General features: G+C 42.0%; 1 protein-coding gene and 1 long non-coding RNA gene across 2 annotated transcripts in view; one reads left to right on the plus strand and one right to left on the minus strand.

Moving 5' to 3' along the window:
• Fnta (farnesyltransferase, CAAX box, alpha) lies at positions 1-17,655 on the minus strand. The gene is made up of 9 exons (XM_021664152.2): positions 17,412-17,655; positions 15,793-15,878; positions 12,503-12,617; positions 9,874-9,978; positions 8,636-8,762; positions 5,943-6,091; positions 2,070-2,132; positions 836-1,007; positions 1-609 (listed from the first exon to the last, which is right to left on the minus strand). Exons 1-9 carry the CDS (start codon positions 17,609-17,611, stop codon positions 493-495), a joined length of 1,134 nt encoding a protein of 377 aa, XP_021519827.1. The 5' UTR covers positions 17,612-17,655; the 3' UTR covers positions 1-492.
• Positions 17,656-17,743: 88 nt separating this feature from the next.
• The window catches only part of LOC132653598 (uncharacterized), a 36,076-nt gene continuing 30,930 nt past the window's right edge, over positions 17,744-22,889 (plus strand). The window contains exons 1-2 of the long non-coding RNA XR_009591325.1: positions 17,744-17,874; positions 19,069-19,137. This is a non-coding gene — a long non-coding RNA (uncharacterized LOC132653598). The remainder of the gene's footprint in view (positions 17,875-19,068; positions 19,138-22,889) is intronic.

A 22,889-nucleotide genomic window follows, 5' to 3' on the forward strand; every position in this document is an offset into this window, starting at 1 on the left:
TTGATTATAGATAATGTGATTTTATTATAAAACCTTTCTTTTGGCATTAGTTGGTTACAGTGATCTGTGAGTGTGGCACAGCAGCTCTAATCAACAGTTGCAGTCCCTGTTTAATGCACCAAGATTCAAGTTACTGCAAATCAATAACATAGTCCCTTAGTCACTACAGCACACAGCCTTGCACAGACACCTTTCAGGAGTTGACTCTACGGGAGTGGATTAAATGTTGGTAAGACTACAAAAGCAGTAGTTCCTGTATGGGAGGTGTTTCTTCACCCTCCCCTCCAATGACTTTGCTTTAGAAGAATCTCTTTCTTAGAGCTAGTCTGAACAGTGTCAGCACACAGGAGCATCGTACTTAGTTCCTGTTAGAAAGCAGCACCTGGACAACAGCTTCAGCGCACAGGCAAGGGATGCTCGCTCTACTTTGCACTCCTGCATTAGAGGCCCTTAGAAAGGAAAGCATCGTCCTTCTTCAGCACGCTCTCACTGCTATACACTCGCTGCCGTGTCACTTTCTCTGCTGTGTTTACTCTGAAGGGATCTTCCAATATATCTCCAATATTCCTTTCTTATAGTGTCCTTTTCTTTAGCTAGGATCTCACATAACTGAAAATGAAAAATAAAGATGTATTAAAGTAACGTTTAATTCAATCTCAAAGCATGTGGCAATTTGACGTAGGTCATGTGTGAACTAGATACTATAGAGCAGCTGCATTACTGACAGTGCTGTCCCAACTAGAAACGCCCGAGAAACTATGTGAAAGGTGGCAGCAAGAGCAGCGGTAATGAATGGGTAGAGCCAGGTCTAGGATGTGGTTCCGCACGAACTCACCTCTAACGCTTTATTAAGAATGTCCTCCTTGTTGTCACATTGGTTTTCTAGCATGTCTTCATAGATATCCACAAGAAAGGCAATTAGGTAGGGGGAACTGTGACTTGGTTGTAAATCAAGCAACTGATTTAATAAATTAGGGTATCTGGAGAGACCACGATCCTGCAGAATCCTAAAACAAAACAAAACTCCATTCTGAGAGAGCATACACAAATGGAGAAAGTGAGCCTGAGATACAAGCAAGGCAACATTTCTGAACAACTGAGGCTAGAAAAGGAAAAAGGAAGTATTTTAAACTGTGAAGGCCTTATAAATGATGGTTTAAAATTGGATAAAATTAACTTAAAATACACTGAAGCTGGACGGGGCTGTGGCTCAGTTGGTAGACTGCTTGCCCAGCATACACAAAGCCCTGGGTTCAATGCCCAGCGCCACATATCCATGTGTGGTGACACACGCTAGAAATCTCAGCATCTGGAAAGTGGAGGCAGAGAGGAAGAAGTTCAACTTCTTCAGTTTCATAGTCTGAGAACAGCTAGGTATAAATAAGATCCTTCACTCAAACTGCAATGACAGATATTAGTAAAGCAGAAAAGACCTTGTCTCAAAGTTACAAAGAAAAGAAGGGCAGGAGAAATGTCTGTATTTCTCTTTGAGGCAGTTCTTCACACCCTCAGCTATTTAGGAGTTACAGGTCCTGGTGCATCCCTAAGTGTGACTGGGCTCCCCACCCTACACCCTCTGGGCTGAGGAACGTGGCTGTGTCAAGGGCCAGGCCTGGAAAACCAGTTTATCTTAAGGATTTGTCACTAGAAGCAGGACTGACATGGAGAGCCTGGCAGTACCTCTGAGTGACCTATTTGTTAAGTTTACTGTACCCTGTTGTACTGAGCCCACAGAATAAACAGGGATGTGCATTCCATTCTTTGACACAAACACTAGAGACTTCAACACTTAGAAAGCAAATCACTAGAGGAGCTATAAATACCAGTAAAAGGCATTATTGTTTGCAATGTACTGTTGTGAAAACCGTTGCTGTGTTCTTGGAAGTGAAAAGGAGAAAAGAAGGCGGCATGATGCCTGGCAATTACCATAACCTTACTTTGCTTTTACCATTAAATGGACCAACACAGAAAATCCCTTAGCATTCTTTCAGAACCTTTAGAACCTAGCACATTTCATGATGTCATTAGCAGCAGCCCAGTGGTTCCTTTATGAAAAATCAGTCTCTTACCCTTTCAAGTAGTTCCACGCACTTTCATTATGTGGCACTAATTTGATCATCTCCAGAGTATACCTATAGGAAAAAAATACGTATCATTTTGAAAGAGCAGATCAAGAAGCAGACAGAGTCTGGCAACACAGAGACAGAATCTGACATGTGCTCTCCCCTTTCCCTCCTGTCAAGCGCTCACTTCTGCCTGCCAGTGGATCCTGGCACGGCTGGAGCTCCAACCTAAAGAAGACTCCTTAAACATGCAGTTGTCAACTTGTGTCAACACCCCACTCCACACTAAAAAGGGATGTGGCTGGAGAGATGGCTCAGCAGCTAAGTGCACTGGCTGCTCTTCCAGGCTCCTAGCACCCACTCACAAGGCAGCTCATGACTGTCTGTAGCTCCAGTCCCAGGGGATCCAGGGACCTCTTCAGCTGCTTCAAGCACTGCATACATATGACGCAAAGGCATAATGCAGACAACACACTTAAACACACAGAATAAAGTCTTTTTGTTTGTGTGTATAGATATATGGAAGGGCTAGAGAGATGGAGGTTAGGAGTGCTTCCTACTCTTCCTGAGAGCCTGAGTCTGGTTCCCAGCACCCATGTACAGAGGCTCACAATCATGTTACCTCAGCTTCAGAGGATCTCAACTCACATACACACGAAGTCTTAAAATATTTTACTTTGGATTGGATCTTCAGAACTACCCATAAAATTTTCCTTAAAAAAGAATATTGACTATTTTTCCTTCTGAGGTAAATGCTGGCTAAAAACAAGGAGACTTGTCTTTTATGGCACGGAAACCTGGGGTGGTCAACCTATGCCTAAGAAACTCTCAGTAACTCACATCATCTAAGGAGCTATAAAAAATGGCATAAGGCTGGGTATGGTGGCAGATGTCTTTAATCCCAGGAATGGGGAGGCACAGGCAGGTGAGTTGCTGAGTTCCAGGCCAGCCTGGTCTACAATGGGAGTTCCAGGACAGCTGGGCTACACAATGAAACCCTGTCTCAAAGGGGAAGGGTGTTATGAAAGTTATACAGATAAAGAATAAAAATAAAAATGGTCATAAATATATATATAAGACAAGATTAATAATAAATTACAATGCAATGCAACTATTCCAAAATCTCAAGCAAGACTGGTCTCAAGTAATTTAAGTATATTTAACCTACAGCAGTAGGTTTCTTGCACAGAATATGCATGTGCATACAATACTTGTAGAGAAATATGGCCATGATATATTAAATAAAAAACGAAAGAGAACCATTGTGGTTCTCTTTTGTGAAATGATATACCTATCATTTCAGCACTCAGTGGTAGAGGCAAGAATACTACAAGTTCAAAAAGTCCATGAATTGAGTTCTAAGCCAGTCTGTGATACATGGAATTTTGTATCATAAACAAACAAATAAAACCCCTTGAATACATAAAAAAATACCTATAAAAATGTTGTGCATACATGTTTGCAAATGTATTTATAAAGCTTAGAGAGGATTAGAAATCTTTGACAATTTTTCACTTTGTGTGTATGTGTATAGTATCTCAAGTAGCCCAGACTGGCCTGGGACTTGTTATATAGCGAAGGATGACCCTGAACTTGTGATGTTCCTGCCTACATCAGCTGCGTGCTGAGGGTACAGTGAGCACCACCCACCACACGTGGTTTCATGCTGTGCTGGGGATCAGATCCACAGCTCTGTACATGCACATGCCCAGCTCAAGAAAAAGAAATCTTGTCTTTCTTTCTTTCTTTTTTTTTTTTGAGACACAGTTTCTCCGTGTAGCCTTGGCTGTCCTAGATTAACTCTGTAGACCAGGCTGGCCTCGAACTCACAGAGTTCTGCCTGCCTCTACCTCCTGGTTACTGGGATTAAAGGTGTTTGCCACCACTGGCTAGCTCTACCTATATTCTTAATAGTTAAAATTTTAATTAACATGCTATGAATTCTCAATAAATACATGTATTATGAACATTTTAAGTATTATTTTTACCATCTTTAGGGAATATGCCTTAATTATGAAAAGCTCAGATTTTTGCTTACTTCTCTTTAATAGCAGCGGAAAGCCCTAGAGGCACATAGCACTTTCCAAATGCTTTATATTCAGTATTTTAGTTCTTTTAAACACTAACCCAAAAAAGACCCAGTAAATATGATATATGGCACCGGAAGCAGTAGAAGAGAGGGAACAGGACTGGAGCCTACCACAGATATCCTCTAAAGACTCCAACCAGCAGGGGAGCAAAGCAGAAGCAAAGACTCACAGCCAAAATTTGGATAGAGCGCAGAGAGTCTTATGGAAGAAGGGGGATATAAAAGGACCCAGAGGGGACAGGAGCCACACAAAGAGACCAAAAAAAGCAAAAAAAAAAAAAAGGCAGCAGAGCCCGGGGGGGACTGCAGAGACTGATGCATCAACCAAAAACAGTACATAGAGGACACCTAGACCCCCTGCTCAGATGTAGCCCATAGACAGCTCAGTCTCCATGTGGATTCCCTAATAAGGGAGAAGAGACAGTCTCTGACATGGACTCGGTTGTCTGCTCCTTGATCACTTCTCCCTGGTGGGCAACCTAGCCAGTCCACAGAGGAAGAAGATCCAGGCAGTCCTGATGGCACCTGACAGGCTAGGGTCAGACAGTAGGGGAGGAGGACTAGGGAAGAGAGATAGGGGAGGAAGAGGGAGGGAGGGTGGGACCCGGAGGTGATGAGGGAGGGGTCTACAACTGGGATACAAAGTGAATAAATTGAAAATAATAATAATAATAATAAAATAAAAATAAAAATCCATTCACTATAAGCTGGGTCAATCCAAGGTATAACTGTAAGGCACTCTACCATTTAGTAAAACAAACTCTAATGAGAAAAAAGCAATGGTACTCTCTCTCTCAGGCAGCCTGGACTTTAAGTCCACTACTTATATTGGGTCAAGAACAGACTCTTGTGTATGGTGGTGCTTGCTCAGAACCCCAACATTCAAGAAGCTGAAGCAGAAAGCTTTCAAGTTCAAGGCCAGCTACAAAGCAAGAACTTGTATTAAAATGCGTCGGGGAAAGCAGGCTCAGAGAGCACTTGCTGCACACGTAGAGGCCAGCACCCACACCGTGGCTCACAGCCTTCCACAACTCCAGTTCCATGGGATCTGATGCCCACTTCTGACCTCCATGGACACCACGCAAGCATGCTATGAAGGGCATACACTGGAGCAAAACTCATACACATACAATAAAATCAATTTAAAAAATATTAAAAGCCCCAAACAAAAGCCAACTATACATGCTGAAAATATGAAAGACATTAAAACGAAAGGAATAAATAAGGTTATAACTACAGAGACTATTGTTTGTCGACATAAAACTCATGCCAATTTAAAAATTTCTACCTCTTACAGCTTTACATACAGCAACCCTTCTGTGTGCGTGTCTGTGTAGAGAGCACGTGAGCATGAGTGCGTGCGTGTGCGTGTGTGTGATGTACATGTGGCAGTGTCATGTGTTTAAAGTCAGGAGCGTCACTCAACACCTATGGCCACTTACAGGACAGTGCTGCTTCACACTCCTCAGCTACGAACCCTACAGGGGAACAGCATGGAACCTGGGAACTACTATCTAAAACACAACACAACTGCGTGAAAATAGATCCCAAACCAAACTCCCTGGCATTACGAAGTTGGGTTTCTTCACAATCTCTAGAAGCAACAACATGCCAAGAGCTTAAGGGAGTGCAACACAGAGATGTACTGTGACATCCCATTCACCCTTGATGAGTGTCCCCAAATCTGCCCATGTGAGTCCCTCCCCTCAGGCTGGGATCCGGGCAGTCTTGACTGCAGCATCTGAGTGCCTGAGACGTTTAATGAATGGACGGTGAAACACGACACTAACTGGACTTCTCTGTCCAGCACAGCGCGGTCGCTGTAGCCAGTGGTGTTAGAGATGACGAAGTGTCTTTGGTTCCAGACGGAGTTATTTCTCACGTCCTCTTTGAGAAGCTCGTCTACGTACTGCAGCTCCTTGTCCCAAAGCCGAAACTCCTAAACAGGGATAGAATCCAGTTAGGAGTGCTCTACTGCTTACAACAAGGGCATAAACAAAAAAAGCTGAGAGGTAGCACTGAAGATAAGGGGCTTAAGTTGAAGAGCAGCCTGTGATCCCAGCATTCAGGGAGGGAGGATTTAGAAAGATTAGAAATTCAAGGTCATTCGCAGCTGCATTTGTTCAAAGCCAACCTGGGTTACATAAGACACTGTCTCTGTCTTTTTTTTTTTGGACAGGGTTTCTCTGTGTAGCCTTGGCTGTCCTAGACTCACTTTGTAGACCAGGCTGGCCTTGAACTCACAGCGATATGCCTGCCTCTGCCTCCCTGAATGCTGGGATTACAGGTGTGTGCCTGGCTAAGACACTATCTTAGAAGGAAGGAAGGAAGGAAGGAAGGAAGGAAGGAAGGAAGGAAGGAAGGAAGGAAGGAAGAAGGAAAGAATGAAGGGAAATTGAGCACAGATACCACAAAGACACAAAGAAGTCATGAAAGAAAATTTAGAAGGAAAAAAACAAAAACCAGCAACAATCAAATTCACTGGTAAGAAACGAATAACCTTATGAGTATACAAACTACATTAATACATGACATTAAATAAAGAGCAGCTTCACATATGTAAACACAGGCAGGAGTGGCAGCACATATCTGGTATCCCAGCACTCAGGAGGCTGAGGCAGGAGGATTCAGAATTCAGGCTACCTTGGGCTTGAAACCTTGTCTCAAAACCAAACCAAACCAAAACAAATAAGTAAAAATTTAAAAGCAAATGCATGATAAAAGTACCTCGAAATACACATACACACACACACACACAATTGTGTTTAAATGTGAAGTTTTACTTTATGGCTAGGGCATTGTGAAAAGCTAATGTGTTTCTATTTCTTAGTTAATACTAGGATTAAAATTTTCTAAGCTGGTTCCTGATTTCAAAAGTCTCGGTGAAAATAATAAACTAAGAGGCCATTCTGGTGAAAAATTCTGTACCAATGAAGGTGAGCACTGTTCATGTGGCCATAAATAACCAACACTCTGAAACACTGCCAACCATCTGTAAGCACCACTGCTTGAGAAACACTGGCTTTCTAAATTTATGTTTTTCCTTCATTTTTAATCTTATGTGTATAAATATTTTGCCTGCAAGCATGTCTGTGTACCTTGTGCATGTAGGCCAGAAGAGGGCATAAGGTCCCTTGGGACTGGAGTTACAGATAGTTGTAAGCTGTCAAGTAGGAGCCAGGGCCTTATGTAGCCCTCTCTAGGGCCTTATGTAGCCCAGTCTGGCCCTTAATTCTTGACGCTCCTGCCCCTCTTCCCATGTGCTGGGATAAAAGGTGTGCGCCACAACACCAGAGAGGACGGAGCATCTCCTGCCATTTTATTCAGTGTGTGAAACGTACAGATTTCCTTCAGTTTTCAGAATTCACTTGTCTCTTAATATAGCTGAAAATAATCTTACCTTCTGAAGATTGGATTGGAAACATGAAGCCATGTACATCAGATGTGAAAATAGGAAAAACTTTAAGACTTTAGTTATAGGAACTTAAAAGCTAACTATAACTTCAGGGTCTCATGGACTCCTCTGTCATTCAGAACCTCTGATAATGCAGTAAAGACCATGGTGCATAAGGTAGGTTTCCAAAGACGTGGTAATGCTGTATTAAATTTTTGTTAGTAGATAGTCATGGGTCTCTATCTGTATGTGACACAGGGTCTTACTCACACATTTGCCGGCTTCTGCCTCCTTGTGTGCTGGGATTAGGATAGAACTACCATGCCCAGATGATTACAGTTTTCAATAAAAATAAAAATACTAGGGTTTGGGGTATCGCTCAGCTGGTAGACTGCCTAACATGTACAAAGTACTGGGTTTAATTGCCAATACCACAAACACTGAATGCTGTGGTGCAAACCTGGAATCTCATCAGGAAGGTCAGAAAGTCAAGAGTACCTTGAGCTACACAGCATGTTCAAGGCCAACTTGGTCAACATGAAATAGTTCACCCAAAAGTGACTTTTTAAAATAAAAAAGTACAAATACTGAACAGCTTTAGAAAATCTATCCCCTTTAATTAAATATGAAGAAGTTTAAATTTTTAAATAAAACTTTTTAAATTGTGATGGTATGGGGGCACACAACTACAATCTCAGCACTCAGGAGGTATAGGCGGATAGGTCTCTTGAGTTCAAAGCCAGTCTGGTCCATATAGTGAGTTCCAGGCCAACCAAGGCTACATGGTTAGACCCTGTCTCGGAAAAACAAACAAACAAACAAACAAACAAACACACACACAAACACAAAAAACACCACTACCACCAAAAAACAAAAACAAACCCAAAACAATGATACAATGTAAATTTAACCTAAATTTTCTTAAAAATTTACTATTACTTTTATTTCCTATGAAATTACTCACCAACATATCCAAAGAGATTATAAAAGGTAACCACATGAAGAATGTCAGGTTTCCAGCATCTTAACAGGTTTTTAGTCATGTGTGGTCTGTTCAGACGCACACTCAGGCTTTAAGAAAGGCAATACCTGAATGACCCACTGCCGATGCTGCCAGGCATGATAGTTCTTTGCATCCTGACTAAGAATTTCAGCAATGAACTCCAGCTCCTGAGAAGGATCTTTTAGCCACTCCACTAACACTCTCCTGTGGTGCCTGTCCAAAAAAAAGAGAGGGAAAGCTCAGGTAAACCCAGAACTGACATCAGCTACAGGCGCTGTGCCAGGTGATGTGAAAGGGCATTCAAGAAGTACAAAGTCACCCCCAATTCCCAAACTGCCAGAAAGAGGTTAACAGTGACAGGGAATTCCAGCAGAGTTGAGAGGCCATGACAGATGTGCACAGCAGCCATCTAGGGCACATGATGAGCTCGCCCAGGCAGACCTGCAAGTGCTCTATCTTTTCACAGCCTAGGCTTCTGTTTAGCAATCCTTCAACACTGCATACAAATAAAGAAGTGATGTGATACTAGTCCAAGCAGTCTAACGAGTCTCTAAGCCAAGCAGTTAGCACTGTGTTCAAAATGTCACTGTACGAGCAACTTCTCCTCTGACCCGGTTATAAGCAGAACTTACTTACTTCTGCCCTAGAAAATACGTAACTAGGACAGATTTTAACTTTGTCACAAGGCAAATTTCCATGTTAGGAAAATATCTGTATTTTATACTGGGTTCCATTTCCATAATTTTCCTTACTCCAAAAAGTTGCACACACCGAAAATTCAAAAATGCACTGTAGCTAGCTCAACAAAAGAGCATTTGCCGAGTTTGTGTGAGACCCTGGGTTCCATCTCCATATGATCAGGAAAAAACAAAACAAAACAAAAAACCCAAAAAATAAAACCACTTGGGTAACACATACCTGTGAAGTGTCTAGAAAGACCTCCGACTTAACACACTATGAACTGCATGGTACGCGAAACATACTGATCTTTAAAAAGAAAATCCACTATAGTATTTATTATACTAATGAGCAGGAATGACACAAAAAGAATATAATGCTCAATTAAAAATTTTAAAGACCTATCTCATATAATATTAAGAAAGCAAGATACTATTAATAAGAAAACTATTTAATACTGATTAGAAAGCCATTTTCAGATTTTTTCCAGTCTAGTAGTGCTGCTTCCAAAACCAGAACTTAAGACTCAATCCTATAAGTAAGGTAAGAATGTGAATGGAAAGTACTCAGATGATAAAGAAATCTCAGCTCCCAGTGCCAGCTGCTATCAGCAGAGTGACATATTTCCTTCTTGCTTTCCTCTTACCAAACTTGATAGTTTTTGGGCTGTTCCTCAATTATTGCAGTGATGTAGTCCATTTCCTGTTGTAGATCCTTCTGAAGCGACCTTAAGAGAACCCTCCGAAAATGCCTATAGTAAAACACCAAACATCCAAAGTGGCATTACTCCACACAAGCTGCCCAGCAAGAATGTTTAATAAAGCCACGAGACAATAATACAATATACAGTATACAATATCTGGCACTTATTTTATACAGCCAGTATAATAATTTAATAATAATTACTAAATAATAATTTAGTAATCTAGGAGCTTGTAACTGTCCAAGTTCACACATCTAGAACTGGAAAAAAAAATCAAGCATTTCATGTATAACAGAGGCGCACAACAAATACAAAATAGAGACAAAGTAAAGTTCTGAGCTTTAAGGAATGGGAAAACAAGTAACTAAATGCTATTTTCAGGTAATCTGGATTCTGGCATTCTCTAACAAAAAATAAAACACTTCCTTCTCTGTAGGCCGCAGTTGCGTACATACACTATAATTATAAAACAAACATCACCAAAATATTATCATTACAGAACTACCACCAAAACGTTACAAATAAAATAAGTCTTCCACAGGGAGTGCTGGCACACCCCTTTAACCCCAGCACTTAGAAAGCACAGACAGGCAGAGCTCTGAGTTTGGGCCAGCCCATATAGTTTCAGGCCAGCCAGGGCTACATAGTGAGGTTATGTCTCCAAATTAAAATTAAACAAACTGAAGAAAACAAACAAACCAACCAACCCAAGATACGATAATCCAGGAGGCTTATTACGCAGCTGAAAGTCAGTCCAGAGAGAAGACAGAGAAGAGTATACAAGCCTACAACTTACACAAGGTTAACATAAGGCTTTAGGGCTGGGAGATGGTCAGTGCTTAAGGACACTTGTTCTTGTCTGGGTTCAGCTCTCTATGCTGGCTTGCAACTGCCCTATAACTTCAGTTCCAGGGGACCCTACTCCCTCCTCTCACCTCTAACAGAACCAGCCATGCATGTGGTACACACATACATACATGTGAGCAAAACACTTGCATACGTTTTTAAAAAGGGTTTAAAAGAAGAACGGGAATCTTTTCCACAATTGAGGTTAAAAAAAAATAGGAGACTGCAAACTTTTGCAAGAATATAGTATAGCTTCCAATGTAGAAGTCTGTTAGTTAAAGGCTTTAAATAAATCTGAAACTCAAAAAAAAAATGTTTTTTATGTATTTGGATGTTTTGTCTGCATGTATATCTGTGTACCAACTACATGCGCACAGTGACATGCATAAAAAGGGCGTAAGATCCTCTGGAACTGGAGTTACAGGTGGTTGTGTGAGCTACTATTGGTGCTGGGAAATGACTCCAGGTCCTATGTAAGAGCAACAGCACACCTTTAATTCCAGAACTTTGGAAGCAGAGGCAGGTGAGTTCAAGGCCAACCTGGTCTACAGAGAGTTCCAGGACAACCAGGGCTACACAGAGAAACCGTGTCTTGAAAAAACCAAAACCAAAACCAAAGCAACCAACTAACCAACCAACCAACCAACCAACCAACCAACCACAAAAACGAGCAACAAGTACTCTTAACCACTGAGCCATCTCTCCAGCCCCATCTGAAACACTTCTAAGATTTCTTCTGCTCAAGGATGTGCTCTGTAAAAATGTGAATCAAGAAAAAGAGTTGAGTGTGTTGGTTTATGCCTTTAATCCCAACACTGGAGAGAGAGAGGGAGAGAGTGTGTGTGTGTATGCAGAAGCAGGTAGATCTCTGTGAGTTTGTGGGCAGCTTGGTCTGCACAGTGAAACCTTGAGTTCTTTTTTCTATTAAAAACAAACAAAAAAAGTAAAAGACAAAAGATTTACACAGTCTGCAGAGATACCAGGGTATGATACATTCAGTAGTAAAGAAATGTTTACATGTCATAGAGTATGGGAGAGGAATTTCTGGTACAAAGAAAACTAAACCAAACGAAACCAGCTCAAAAGACAGAATGTTTCCTAGCATATATGCCACTGGTCATGGGATACATGTAGCCCCAAGAGGTGGACACAGATGCATCATCAGTCTTCCTCAGCCACCTCCTGACTTCACAGCCAACGTGGGCTGTAGTAGAGCTTGCCTCAGAAAACAAGAGGGTTGGCTCAGAGGGTGAAGGGGCATGACGCTATGCCTGAACCCCTGAGGTCAGTCCCTGAGACCTGTGCACTGCACACAGACACCAACAAATGTGAGTTTAAAAAACTGATGAGAAATAACCCTTCAGTGATCTCTTAAAGGACATATAATTATCCTATGAGACACAAATAGCACGAAGCATAACTCATTTGTGGTAGAAAGAAGCGCAGCTGACTCTGCATCTTGCACGGAAAGAATTATGCCGACAATGCAGAAACAAACAGCAACACAGTGTTATCTGGTACATAGAAGTCAATTCAAGAAAACAGGAATGGGTCTCTGGTGGCACAAAGGACTGAGGCAGAGATTGTTATTTTTCATTCAGCAGACTTTAAGGCAAATATGTGACTTATTATTTTGATGAAAATTAAAGCTCAGTTAAGAAAGGAGTCACTTGTGCTCAAACATGAGACCTGCTAGCAGTAAATATTAATGGACTCTCTTACTTACCACACTGTATAGTTGGCTGCATTTAACTCAATAGCATCCTGAGTGAGCTGAAAGGCTCGTTCGCTTCTCTCATCGCGCTGCAGAACAGCTCGGAAGTAATCATAGACATCTCTAACTGGAGAAGGAAACACACAGTATGTCAGGGTCACTAGCACCACAGTATGCACCCAATTACATGTATGTAATATTTGTAGGAAGTAAATATAGTCAAAAAGGTGGGTGGTTGGACCACTTTATTACTGTATTATTAATCTTGTGGAGATAGTGTTTAATGCCTACCAGGCTGGACTTAAACTTGCTGTACAACTGAGGCTAGCTCTAAACTCCTAACCTTCTTGCTTCCCAAGTGCTAGGGTTACAGCTGTGTACCACATCAACAGACACAACACATGAGCTATGTAAGCCAAATAATGCTTGCTACAAGTATTAGAGGCTAATGCCAAACCAAATCTCCCAAATACCTTATCTAAGTTCATGTTATAACAGATCTAAATCTTCTTAATGGTTGTAAGGGTCATAAGTTTTATTTTTAATCTATTTCTCTCTGAGATATATAGGTGTTTCCCTTGATCTTGCTGTTTCAAACATATCCTAACAACTGATATTCCTAGTATTGGCTACGAGATTGTTATAAATCCACTCCATCTGTACAACAGTTCCTTTTACGGTCATCATTTACACTTTTCTATGGGTGCTGACTACAAAAAGGCTAAACAATGTGTTCATGGATAGAGATTTGGTGAGGTGAACATGTCATAATTTAAGCCAGGTGGTCAGCAGACTCCAAAGTCTGTGCTTTTAACTACTCAGCATCTATTTTTTAAGAGACTTAATTTTTCACTTTAATTTCCGTGTGCTGTGCACAAGTATCTGTGGAGGCCAGCAAACGTCATCTGGAGCTGGAGTTACGGGTAGTTATGAGCTGCCTCATGTGGGCGCTGAGAAATAAACTCAGGTCTCTACTCTTAGCTACTCAGCCATCTCTTCCAAACCTACACTATGCTGAATGCTAGAGTGAGTCCAGAATCAGAAGTCGCTCTCAGAGGCTGACGACATGGCTCAGCCGTTAAGAGCACTTGCTGCTCCCACGGAGGACCTCCACGGCAGCTCACAACCCTCTGTCACTCTACTTCTAGAGGATTCTATGCCCTCTTCTGGCCTCTATGGACACTGTATGCACTTGATGCAGAGACACATACAGACAAAAACATTCATCTATATAAAATAAAAATAAATCGCCAGGCCTGGTGGTACACACCTTTAATCTCAGCACTGGGAAGGCAGAGCAAGCAGATCTCTGTGAGTTCGAGGCCAGCTTAGTCTACAGAGCAAGTTCCAGGACACCCAGGGCTATACAGAGAAACCCAGTCTTGAAAAACCAACAAACCAATAAATAAATAAATAAACAAACAAATCTTTAAAAACACTCGGCATTCAGACCTGAGTCTTCCTAATTTTTACAGCTGTACATACTGCTTTCCAAAGATCCTAGGTATCTAAAAACTACTGTGTGGTATTATAGATGGATGGAGCTTGACAGTTTCAATTTCACCATTTTATTCACAGGTCGACATAAGTTCTTATTTTAATTGTCAGATCTTTTATCCATTTCTTATTTAATGGCCAATGGACTTTCATTTTTCTGTGGCTTTTCAGTTCACACATTTTGTTCATTTTTTAACATAGTCTTCTCATTGTTGTATAAGGTTCTTCACCAAATTCTGATTATCAGTCCTGCTTTCTGAAACATAACTTTCCCCATAATGTTTGCTTCTTAAATTATGGTTTTGCTATTGTGTAAGTTTTAAACTTTGATATATTTGCCTTACAATTTTTGATTTGTTTAACTTAATGGGATCGTTACTTTTTTTTTTTTTTGTCAGCTTGACACAAGCAAGGGTTATCTAAGAAGCAGGAGCTTCAACTCAGAAAATGTCCCCATCCATCCCTCAGGAGGCAGAGGCAGGGAGATCCCTGTGAATTCAAGGCCTGGTCTTCATAATGAGTTCTAGGCCAGTCACAGCTACAAAGTGAACCTGTCTCACCCTCCTGCCCCCAAGCAACCTTACAAATCTGAAAAAGTTGTGGTTTACATTTCTCTCATCACTACTGAGGTAACACTTCTGTGTAAATATTTTTATTTCTTGTAGAAATATTATGTGGAGCTATTTCAGGAAACATTTCCATGTAGTTATTATATATTCTGAAATTTTTCCTTAATAGAGTATTTTATATCTAATCTCATAATGCCTTTATCACAATTATTTTCTTTGCTTGTCTTTTCAGCTGAGAGATGGTCGACAATGTCTCTTAGTCAGAGACAATCTGTTTTTTTGTTGGGGATCAAATCCACATGCCGGGCAGGTGCTCTAGCAGTGTGCATCCCTACCCGATGATTATTCTCTTATGTATGTATATACAGCCTACTTACTTTGTTTCAGAACATTAGTTCACCTTTATTTTCAATTCATTAAGATATGAGAGAGTGATAGAATTATGTTTTTATCTAAATGCATAGCCATTGATGAAAGCACTTTTTAAACACAATTAAGGCCTCATATATACTGATGACCTACTTTCAGCGCTCACCACCCTTCTTTTTGTCCTACTATGACATATTAATTGTTTGGTACTCCATTTTCATACTTGATATATGGCAATCCCCATAACATTGCTCTTTGTTTTCAAACATTTGTTACCACAACTTCACATTCAGTAAAGGAATAAATAAATTATTTTGCAAAAAAGAATCTCAGAAAACAACACATTAACTGAGAGTAAAAATATATACAGATATGAACATACAAACTCATAAAATTCCAGAAGTAGCATTTCATCCATTTATCCTTTCCTAGAAGAACAATCAACATTTGTATGACCTCCCATTTACAAACAGTTCACATTTAAGAAAAGGCTACTTTGTCAAAGAAAACATCAGCACATACATTTCAACTGAGTCTAACACTACATAGTTAAAATGTATCTTAAAATGCTGGTACTTGAGCAACTAAAGGTTATTCTAAATAAAACAGTAACTCACTTGTTATACTCCAAATGCAAATTTAAAGCACAACCATACAATAGCTATTATGTATTATAATGTAACATTCATGGCTTAGAATATCTACTCCCTGAACAAAATAGAAGACAAGTGACAAAGAAAACAACATTAACTCATAAGTAATTCAGATTCTTATTAAGTAAGAATCTCCCTCACTTCTTTACATGGTTGTATATTTCAACTTTGTTAGAAGTTTAACTTAGAGATTCCCTAAGGAACACAAACTTACACTTCTCACTGTAGATGATCTGGACCACTGGGTTAGGACCATCGTTCTGTGGCACTGGTTCTATATCAGCCCATTCCGCCCTGTCCCTGAAAACAGACATGTTCCCCATGATTATACTCAACCACCTTTGGATTACGAAAAATGAGTAAGGGGCTGGAGAGATGGCTCAGTAGTTAAAGCGCTTGTTCTTGCAGAGGGCCAGAGTTCAGTTTAAAGCGCCCACATGGAGATTTGAAATTATAATTCCAGTTCTAGGGAATCTGATGTCCTTTTCTGACCTCCAAGGGCTTCCGGAGGCACATGAGCATAGACACATAACCAGGCAACACAAACATACACAAAAAATACGTATTTTTTTTTTTTTAAAGAAACATTTATACATCATCAATTTCAAATTTATGGTCTGGCAAAATGTGGTCTTCCAGAAGGTATCCAAGTTTTAACTTAAAATTAATCTCACTCATTCATTTAGTAAGATTCTGAAGTTAGTATTTTTAAAAACCTGAATTTTACTAGGAACTGATATTTTAAACTCTAAGCAGGGCTGGGGATATATCTCAAGAAGTAGAACACAGGCACAAAGTCCTGGGTGTGATGTCTCAACACCAAAATAATCGAACTAAGCAATACTAGCTACTGTCAACTACAAAGATGACTCCAGGGTCACTAACGGGCAGGGCCAGGGATGTGGGAAGATGTCTCTCTGGCGTGGGTGAGAGAAGGCTCTGGAATCTGACAACTGCTTATGTTGGAATATTAGCTTTACAACTTCCTGTATGACATTAAGGAAGTTATTTAACCTCCTTGGAAGTCAGTTTCTTCGAATTTGAGATGAAGGTAACATTACCAGTCAACTTTGGAAGGCTATTTTGAGAATGAGTAACAGATAAAGAGTGCTTAAAACCTGTTCAGCATATTGTAAGCATTCAAACCATCCAAGGAGTAGTCTCAAAACAAGTTTAACACTGGATCTTCTGCTCGGCCCAAGCTGGAGGCAATTTGTTGGCCAATCATGGGTAATTTGAGAGGCAAAGTTCACTCAACGTCATTTTGGATATGTGAGAATTTGCTTGCAGGACACTAAGGGGGACAAACAATCAACGTCTGAATACATAAGTAGCTTCGGATCAACGGCAACACCCCACAACCAAACTCAATTAATTCAACTGTAGAAACCGCTGCAAAACGCCTTTCACTCATTCATAAAAAACATGGCAAACGAGACACTGAAAGTGTTCAGGTAGAACTACGGGAGACAGTAAGTACTTTCCGACAGGGAACTAGGGAACACAGGGAGGAAAGAGCAGAGGGGCTGAGGACAGACAGTGGCAAAAATGAAGGAAAGGCAAGAAAGTTGTCTCCTGTCAGCAGGAGCCATGACGGCGTTTCCGGAGCGCAAATCTAGCCGTTCCAACTGCGTGATCCCGAGGCGAGCTATCGAAAGTGCACCTTCCCGGTGATGCGCGGCTAGCGTCAGGACAGCCCTACGGGGCCACGGAGGTGTCACCGCGCCCCGGGCTGCGCCGCCTCGGAGGGCGCCCCCGTCCGCCCGTCCGCGGCGCGGCGCGGCGAGCACCTCGGCCCCGGCCTCCACGCCGCGGCCCGCGGGGCGACGTTACCTGTACAAGACGTAGGTGGGCGAGTACAGGCTCGGGAACTGGTCGTCCATGGGGGACGCCGCCGCCTCCCCGGCCTCGGCCGCCATCTCTTCTTCCTGAGGCTGCTGCCCCGGCGGCGGGGGAGGCGGGGGCGGCGGCTGCTCGGGCTGTCCCGGATCGCCGCCTGGCGCAGATTCCCCGACCCCCTCAGTGGCCGCCATCTCGCCTCCGTCCGCAGCACGGGTGGTGGCGGAGGCCCCGCCCCCTCCGCGCCCCGCCCCGCCCCCGGCGTGGCCAACTTCCGGTTCCTCGGGCTCTACCATAGAGGCGTAAGTGTAGAGGGCCCGGCCGGGAGGCCTGGCCAGCCCCTGCCAAGGGCTGTACTCTCTTCTGGGGCACCAGGGGCCCTTCCCGGCTGCAGGGCTTCGCCGAGGCCTTTAGGCCTTTAGTATCAGTGGAGTTAGCTGCTGTTTTTCTTCTTCGGGTAACTTTCTTTTCTTTTCTCTCTTTTTTTTAATTTCTTTGTTTTTGTTTCTCTTTCAACCGTGGAGTAGGAACCCACACTTGCGCGTGCTATGCATATGTTCTACCAATGAGTTAAATCTCCAGCCCCCTGCCGCTCCCTTCTTTTGGACTATCCTAGTTAGGAGTGTGAAGACTCACGAATGGTCCACAGCCAGCCCTCCCATCCCCTCACCACGCTACCCAGTTCCATTCTTTCACACTTTTCCACGTTTTTCAATGTTGGTTTACATAAAGCAGAATTTTATTAATCCAGGGGTTTTGTCCTTGGGAATTAAGTTTGGATTTTGTGTGAGTAATACGCGTGTATGTTAGAGAAAAGGGAAGCTTTTTTTCTAAATGTCATAGAGAATAGATACAGATATATTCAGTTAGCAAATATTTACTATCAGTTAGGCACCAGATTCACTCACAGTAGAGCAAAAACCCAAGTGTCTGGCTACAGAGTATATTCTAGGAGGAATTCTTAAATCAGAGCTGATCGAGGCAAAGTGGAAATAAAAGAGACTGTCTTTAGAAGCAGACTGCCCTTTAATTAGAAAAATGAAGGGTGGCAATGGGATCTTGTAGGTTTTATAGGGCAGAAAAGGGAACTTTTGGGATCCCAACAGAGGTTGGTATGTAATCTTAGCAGAAGTTTCCAGGATCCTAACAGCCCAAGGTGTTATCTACCAAATCAACTTTCCTGTCCTGAGTTTCTCAGCCCACCTGTGCTAGTGATCAAACCCAGAAGTTAGAAATGCTAGTATCTACCGCAATTCTATTATTAATCTACACACACAACCCTGCTAAGATAAACAAAAAGTTTAAAACCTACACCATACAATAAGCATTAAAAACATTATTACATAGTCATTATTTGTGTGTGTATGAGAGAGAGAGAGAGAGAGAGAGACTATTTGAGTTAATGTGCACCACTTGTGTGCAGGTGCCCTCAAAGGCCAGAAGGAAACACCCACCCTTGGGGAAACTTGTAAGAAATTCCCTTTGTTCCCTGGATTCTCCCTCAAGACATTCCTAACATAGGTTGGGATCTAGGATTGATTTCCCATTGAGTTTTCTAGAGTAAATAAAATGTCTGTTTATGTGAGATGTAATTCAGTCTCTAACAAAGGAGCTCTTCCTCTTACCCACATCCTTATCTAACGGTACCCAGGAGGCGTATAGGAGTCCAAGCAAGAGTTGCACTAAGAGTCTCAGCAGTGGTGATTTTGAACTGACTAAGGTAATGCTATACTGTTCTGACTCCATTTTATGTTTGCTTAGACAATTCTCAACCCTCTACCCTCTGCCCACCAATGGTCACATCTGCCTTGACAGCACATTTGAGATTTCCATGGCCTCAACTATGGTCCAGATGTATTAACCAAAATAAATTAGTAAACTAAAATGACAAGAAAAGATACATAAAAATGAGTGACTGATGATATATCTGAAATAATGACTAGGCTCTGCCAGGAATAAACATTTTAAGGTTACTTTGACTCTCATCTAACATTGACCTAAGTTATGGCCTTTGTGGTTTTGTCTTTGAAAACTCTACATTCCTGAGCTTGGGCACCAAGCTGAAAAGTCTGAGACTTTTCAGAGGCATGGGCCTGCACTTTCTCAGGCCGACAATAAAAAGGACTTAAAACTTTTAATTGGCTAAAAAACCATGGCTGTCAATAACTATCTTTCATGGATCATTAGGTTGGATGAGAATGGCCCCAATAAGCTCATATGTTTGAATGCTTGGTCCCCAGTTAGTGGAGCTGTTTGGGAAGGATTAGGAGGTGTGGCCTTGCTGGAGGTATGCCACTGGGGATAGGCTTTGAGGTTTCAAAATTCCATTCCAGGTCCAGTGTTGTGGTTTGAATGAAAATGGCTGCCACAATCTCATAGGGAGTGGTACTATTAGGAGTTGTGGCCTTGTTGGAGGAAGTGTGTCACTGGGTGTGGGCTTTGAGGTTTCAAGTGCTCAAGTCAGGCCCAGTGTCTCTCTCTTCCTGTTGCCTGATCTGGATGTGAAACTCTGAGCTCTCTATGCGCATGTCTGCCTGCATGCTGCCATGATGATAATGAACTAAGCTTCTGAACTGTAAGGCAGCCCCCAATTAAATACTCTCCTTTAAAAATTATTAATTTATTCACTTTACATCCCAATCGTAGGCCCCTCCTTCATCTCCCCAGGTCCCACCCTCCCTCCGGCTTCCTCCTTATCCCTGTTCTCAGAAAGGGGGAGCCCTCCTCCTTTAACAACTGAGCCCAGACTATCAAGTCTCTTCAGGACTGCCTGTATCCTCTTCCTGAGGCCTGGCAAGGCCACCTCACTTAGGGGAAGTGATCAAAGAGCAGGCAACAGAGTTCATGTCAGAGACAGGCCCTGCTCCCTTTACTAGGTAACCTACATGGAGACTGAGCTGTCTATCAGCTATATCTGAGCAGGGGCGTAGGTCCTCTCTATGCATGGTTCTTGGTTGGTGCATCAGTCTCCACTAGACCCCCTGTATCCAGATATGTTGGCTCTGCTCTCCTTTTTAACAGTTGTCCTGGTCATAGTGTCTCTTCACAGCAGTAGGACACTGACTATAAGACATGCAGTCTTGAGTGTTCTCTCTCTGCCTACAGCTTGGAGATAGATGTGAGCTTTAAGCTACTGGTCCAGCACTGCCCCCATGTTTCCTGCCATGATGCTCATGGGCTGAAACTGTAAGCAAACCCCTGACTAAATGCTTCCTTTTATAAGTTGCCTTGGTCATGGTGTTTCATCATAGCACTGTTCAAAGTAAGACAACGTATTTACTATTTTAGTGGCTCTCAAGGTACATCTCAGAGAGTTGCTAAGAAGGACAATTTTTTTTTCATCTTTGATATGTGAGATTAGAGAGTGGCTCTAATGAAGTCCATTAGAAGAGACCACAACATACTAAAATCAGGAAATACTAAAATTTCGCAAAGGAGTTAAGACATCCTTACACAGTTTCTGGTTGGAGTCCTAGAAAATTAAAGGTTTATAGCTGGGAAAGGAGAAAAGCCATGTGTGTGTAGGTCTTAAGCATGACTGTCGCCACTTTAACATTCTCATTGGGAATCTCTATATATAGAATGTTTTTGTTTTTGTTTTTGTTTTTTTTTTTTGTTGGCACGTTTACCACAAATGCTTTTTGTGTTGGAATTTTTTTCTTAGGTATATGGGTATTTTGCCAGCCTACATTTCTGTGTACAACATGAATGGCATGGAACTTGAGTTACAGATGGTTGTAAGCTGCCTTGTAGGTGCTGGGAATAAAACCTAGGTTTTCTGCAAGAGCAGCTGGTGCCCTTTCCTGTGGAGTCATCCCTTCAGCCCACTTTGATTCATGGTGTCAAGACTTCAGCATGAGGTGCTCTTTCCATACTATGTCCCCATTTTTTTTTCCATTTATCAGCTTACCTTAATGTTAACTCTAAAAGGGAAGAAGCTATGTTTAATTTTTACCTTTAAGAACTTCTGGCCTGGGCCTGGATATAAATGACAGTGGTTAAATCTATGTAATTGCCTTTCCAGAGGACTGAGGAACTGAGTTGGTTCCTAACGCCTATAAGTCAGCTCATAAACCCTTCTAACTCCTGCTCCATGAGAGCCTTTTGCTGTACTCCACAGACACCTTTACTCTCACATACACATACCTACAGACATAATAAAAATTAAAAATGAGTCTTTAAAATATGACACACACAAAATTTACTGTGAACAAGGATCACGAGAGAAGACATCCTTCAGGCAAGTGCTTTTCACCACACTGTTAACTGAAAACAGTATGATGCTGGTTCACAGTGAGAGAGAGGCTCACACACACAGCAGCAGTTTAAATCACAAACTAGCACAGTGGGAAAACTGAACAGATACTGATTTACAGTTAACAAGTGACAGAATCATGTAGCTACTTAGACATTAGTAGGCTTGAAGTTTGTTGGGGATGCCCTGCTCCCCACCCCCACCCCCAATCAGGTTCCCTACCACCTCCAGTACCTCCGTAACAATAAATTTCAAGGAAGGCGGAAGATATCACAATTCCGCTCTCCTTAGAATTGGAAATGCCATGTGGCACAGATGTCCCTCCTTGATTTAAGATGCCACATGAAAGGGAGAGACGTTGCCTTTCTGACCTTCTTCTGTGTGCGGAGGACCAAGGACAACTTCGGTTGTTCCTTCTCAGGAGCCATTCACTGCTTTTTTAAAAGTGTCTCTCATTGGAACCCACTGGTTAGGCTGGAGTGAGCGGATTCTACCATCCAGTACTGGGATTATAACTATGTCACTACTCTGGGATTTTTAAATTCAAGACTTCATGCTGTGTGGCAAGCATGACAGAGGCATCACCCCAGAACTGTTATATATTATACACTGTGCTCTGTATATCACATCTTAATTTTCCTTAAAAGATTTTTTAATTTACTTTTAATTATGTGCACGTGTGTGCAGGCGCCAGCAGGGGCCCAGGCATGGGGTTCCCCATGGAGATGGAGTTATGTATGGTTATACACGGGTAATGGGAACTGGATTCAGGTCCTCGGCAAGACAGCAGGGGCCCAGGCATGGGGTTCCCCATGGAGATGGAGTTATGTATGGTTATACATGGGTAATGGGAACTGGATTCAGGTCCTCGGCAAGAGCGCTTCATGCTCTTAACTGCCAGGCCACTTTTCCAGCTCCCTCATCTGCCTTCCGTGGACAGACAGAACACGTTTTACTAGAGAGTATGTGTTCCCCTTTGAGTTCTTAGTTTTGCTGATCAAAGTATTTTGAGACTTGGAAGACTGAGGACCATTTTATAAGTTTGAGAGAAAAACAACAGGGCAGACAAAGTTGTCAAGCTTAGCAGCTACTGTGAAGCAGGTGGTAGATAAGAGGAAGAAAGTCATGCCTTCTGAACCAGGTCCAAAAGGCAAGCAGGTCCAGTAGTGGATGTCTGCAAACAGACACAGGAGTAGGGAGAAAGGAGTCTTTATAGA

Source organism: Meriones unguiculatus, chromosome 4, assembly GCF_030254825.1.
Source record: "Meriones unguiculatus strain TT.TT164.6M chromosome 4, Bangor_MerUng_6.1, whole genome shotgun sequence".
NCBI classification, from domain to species: Eukaryota; Metazoa; Chordata; class Mammalia; order Rodentia; family Muridae; genus Meriones; species Meriones unguiculatus.

What these genes read in the sequence shown, in the direction of transcription:
- Fnta (XM_021664152.2), bottom strand. Translation starts at nt 17,611, where the DNA reads ATGGCGGCCACTGAGGGGGTCGGGGAATCTGCGCCAGGCGGCGATCCG. An exon ending in GATCATCTACAGTGAGAAGT is followed by an intron (nt 12,618 to 15,792) that starts GTAAGTTTGTGT and finishes TTCCTTCTCCAG; the next exon opens with TTAGAGATGTCTATGATTAC. An exon ending in GCAGCCAACTATACAGTGTG is followed by an intron (nt 9,979 to 12,502) that starts GTAAGTAAGAGA and finishes GTTTTACTATAG; the next exon opens with GCATTTTCGGAGGGTTCTCT.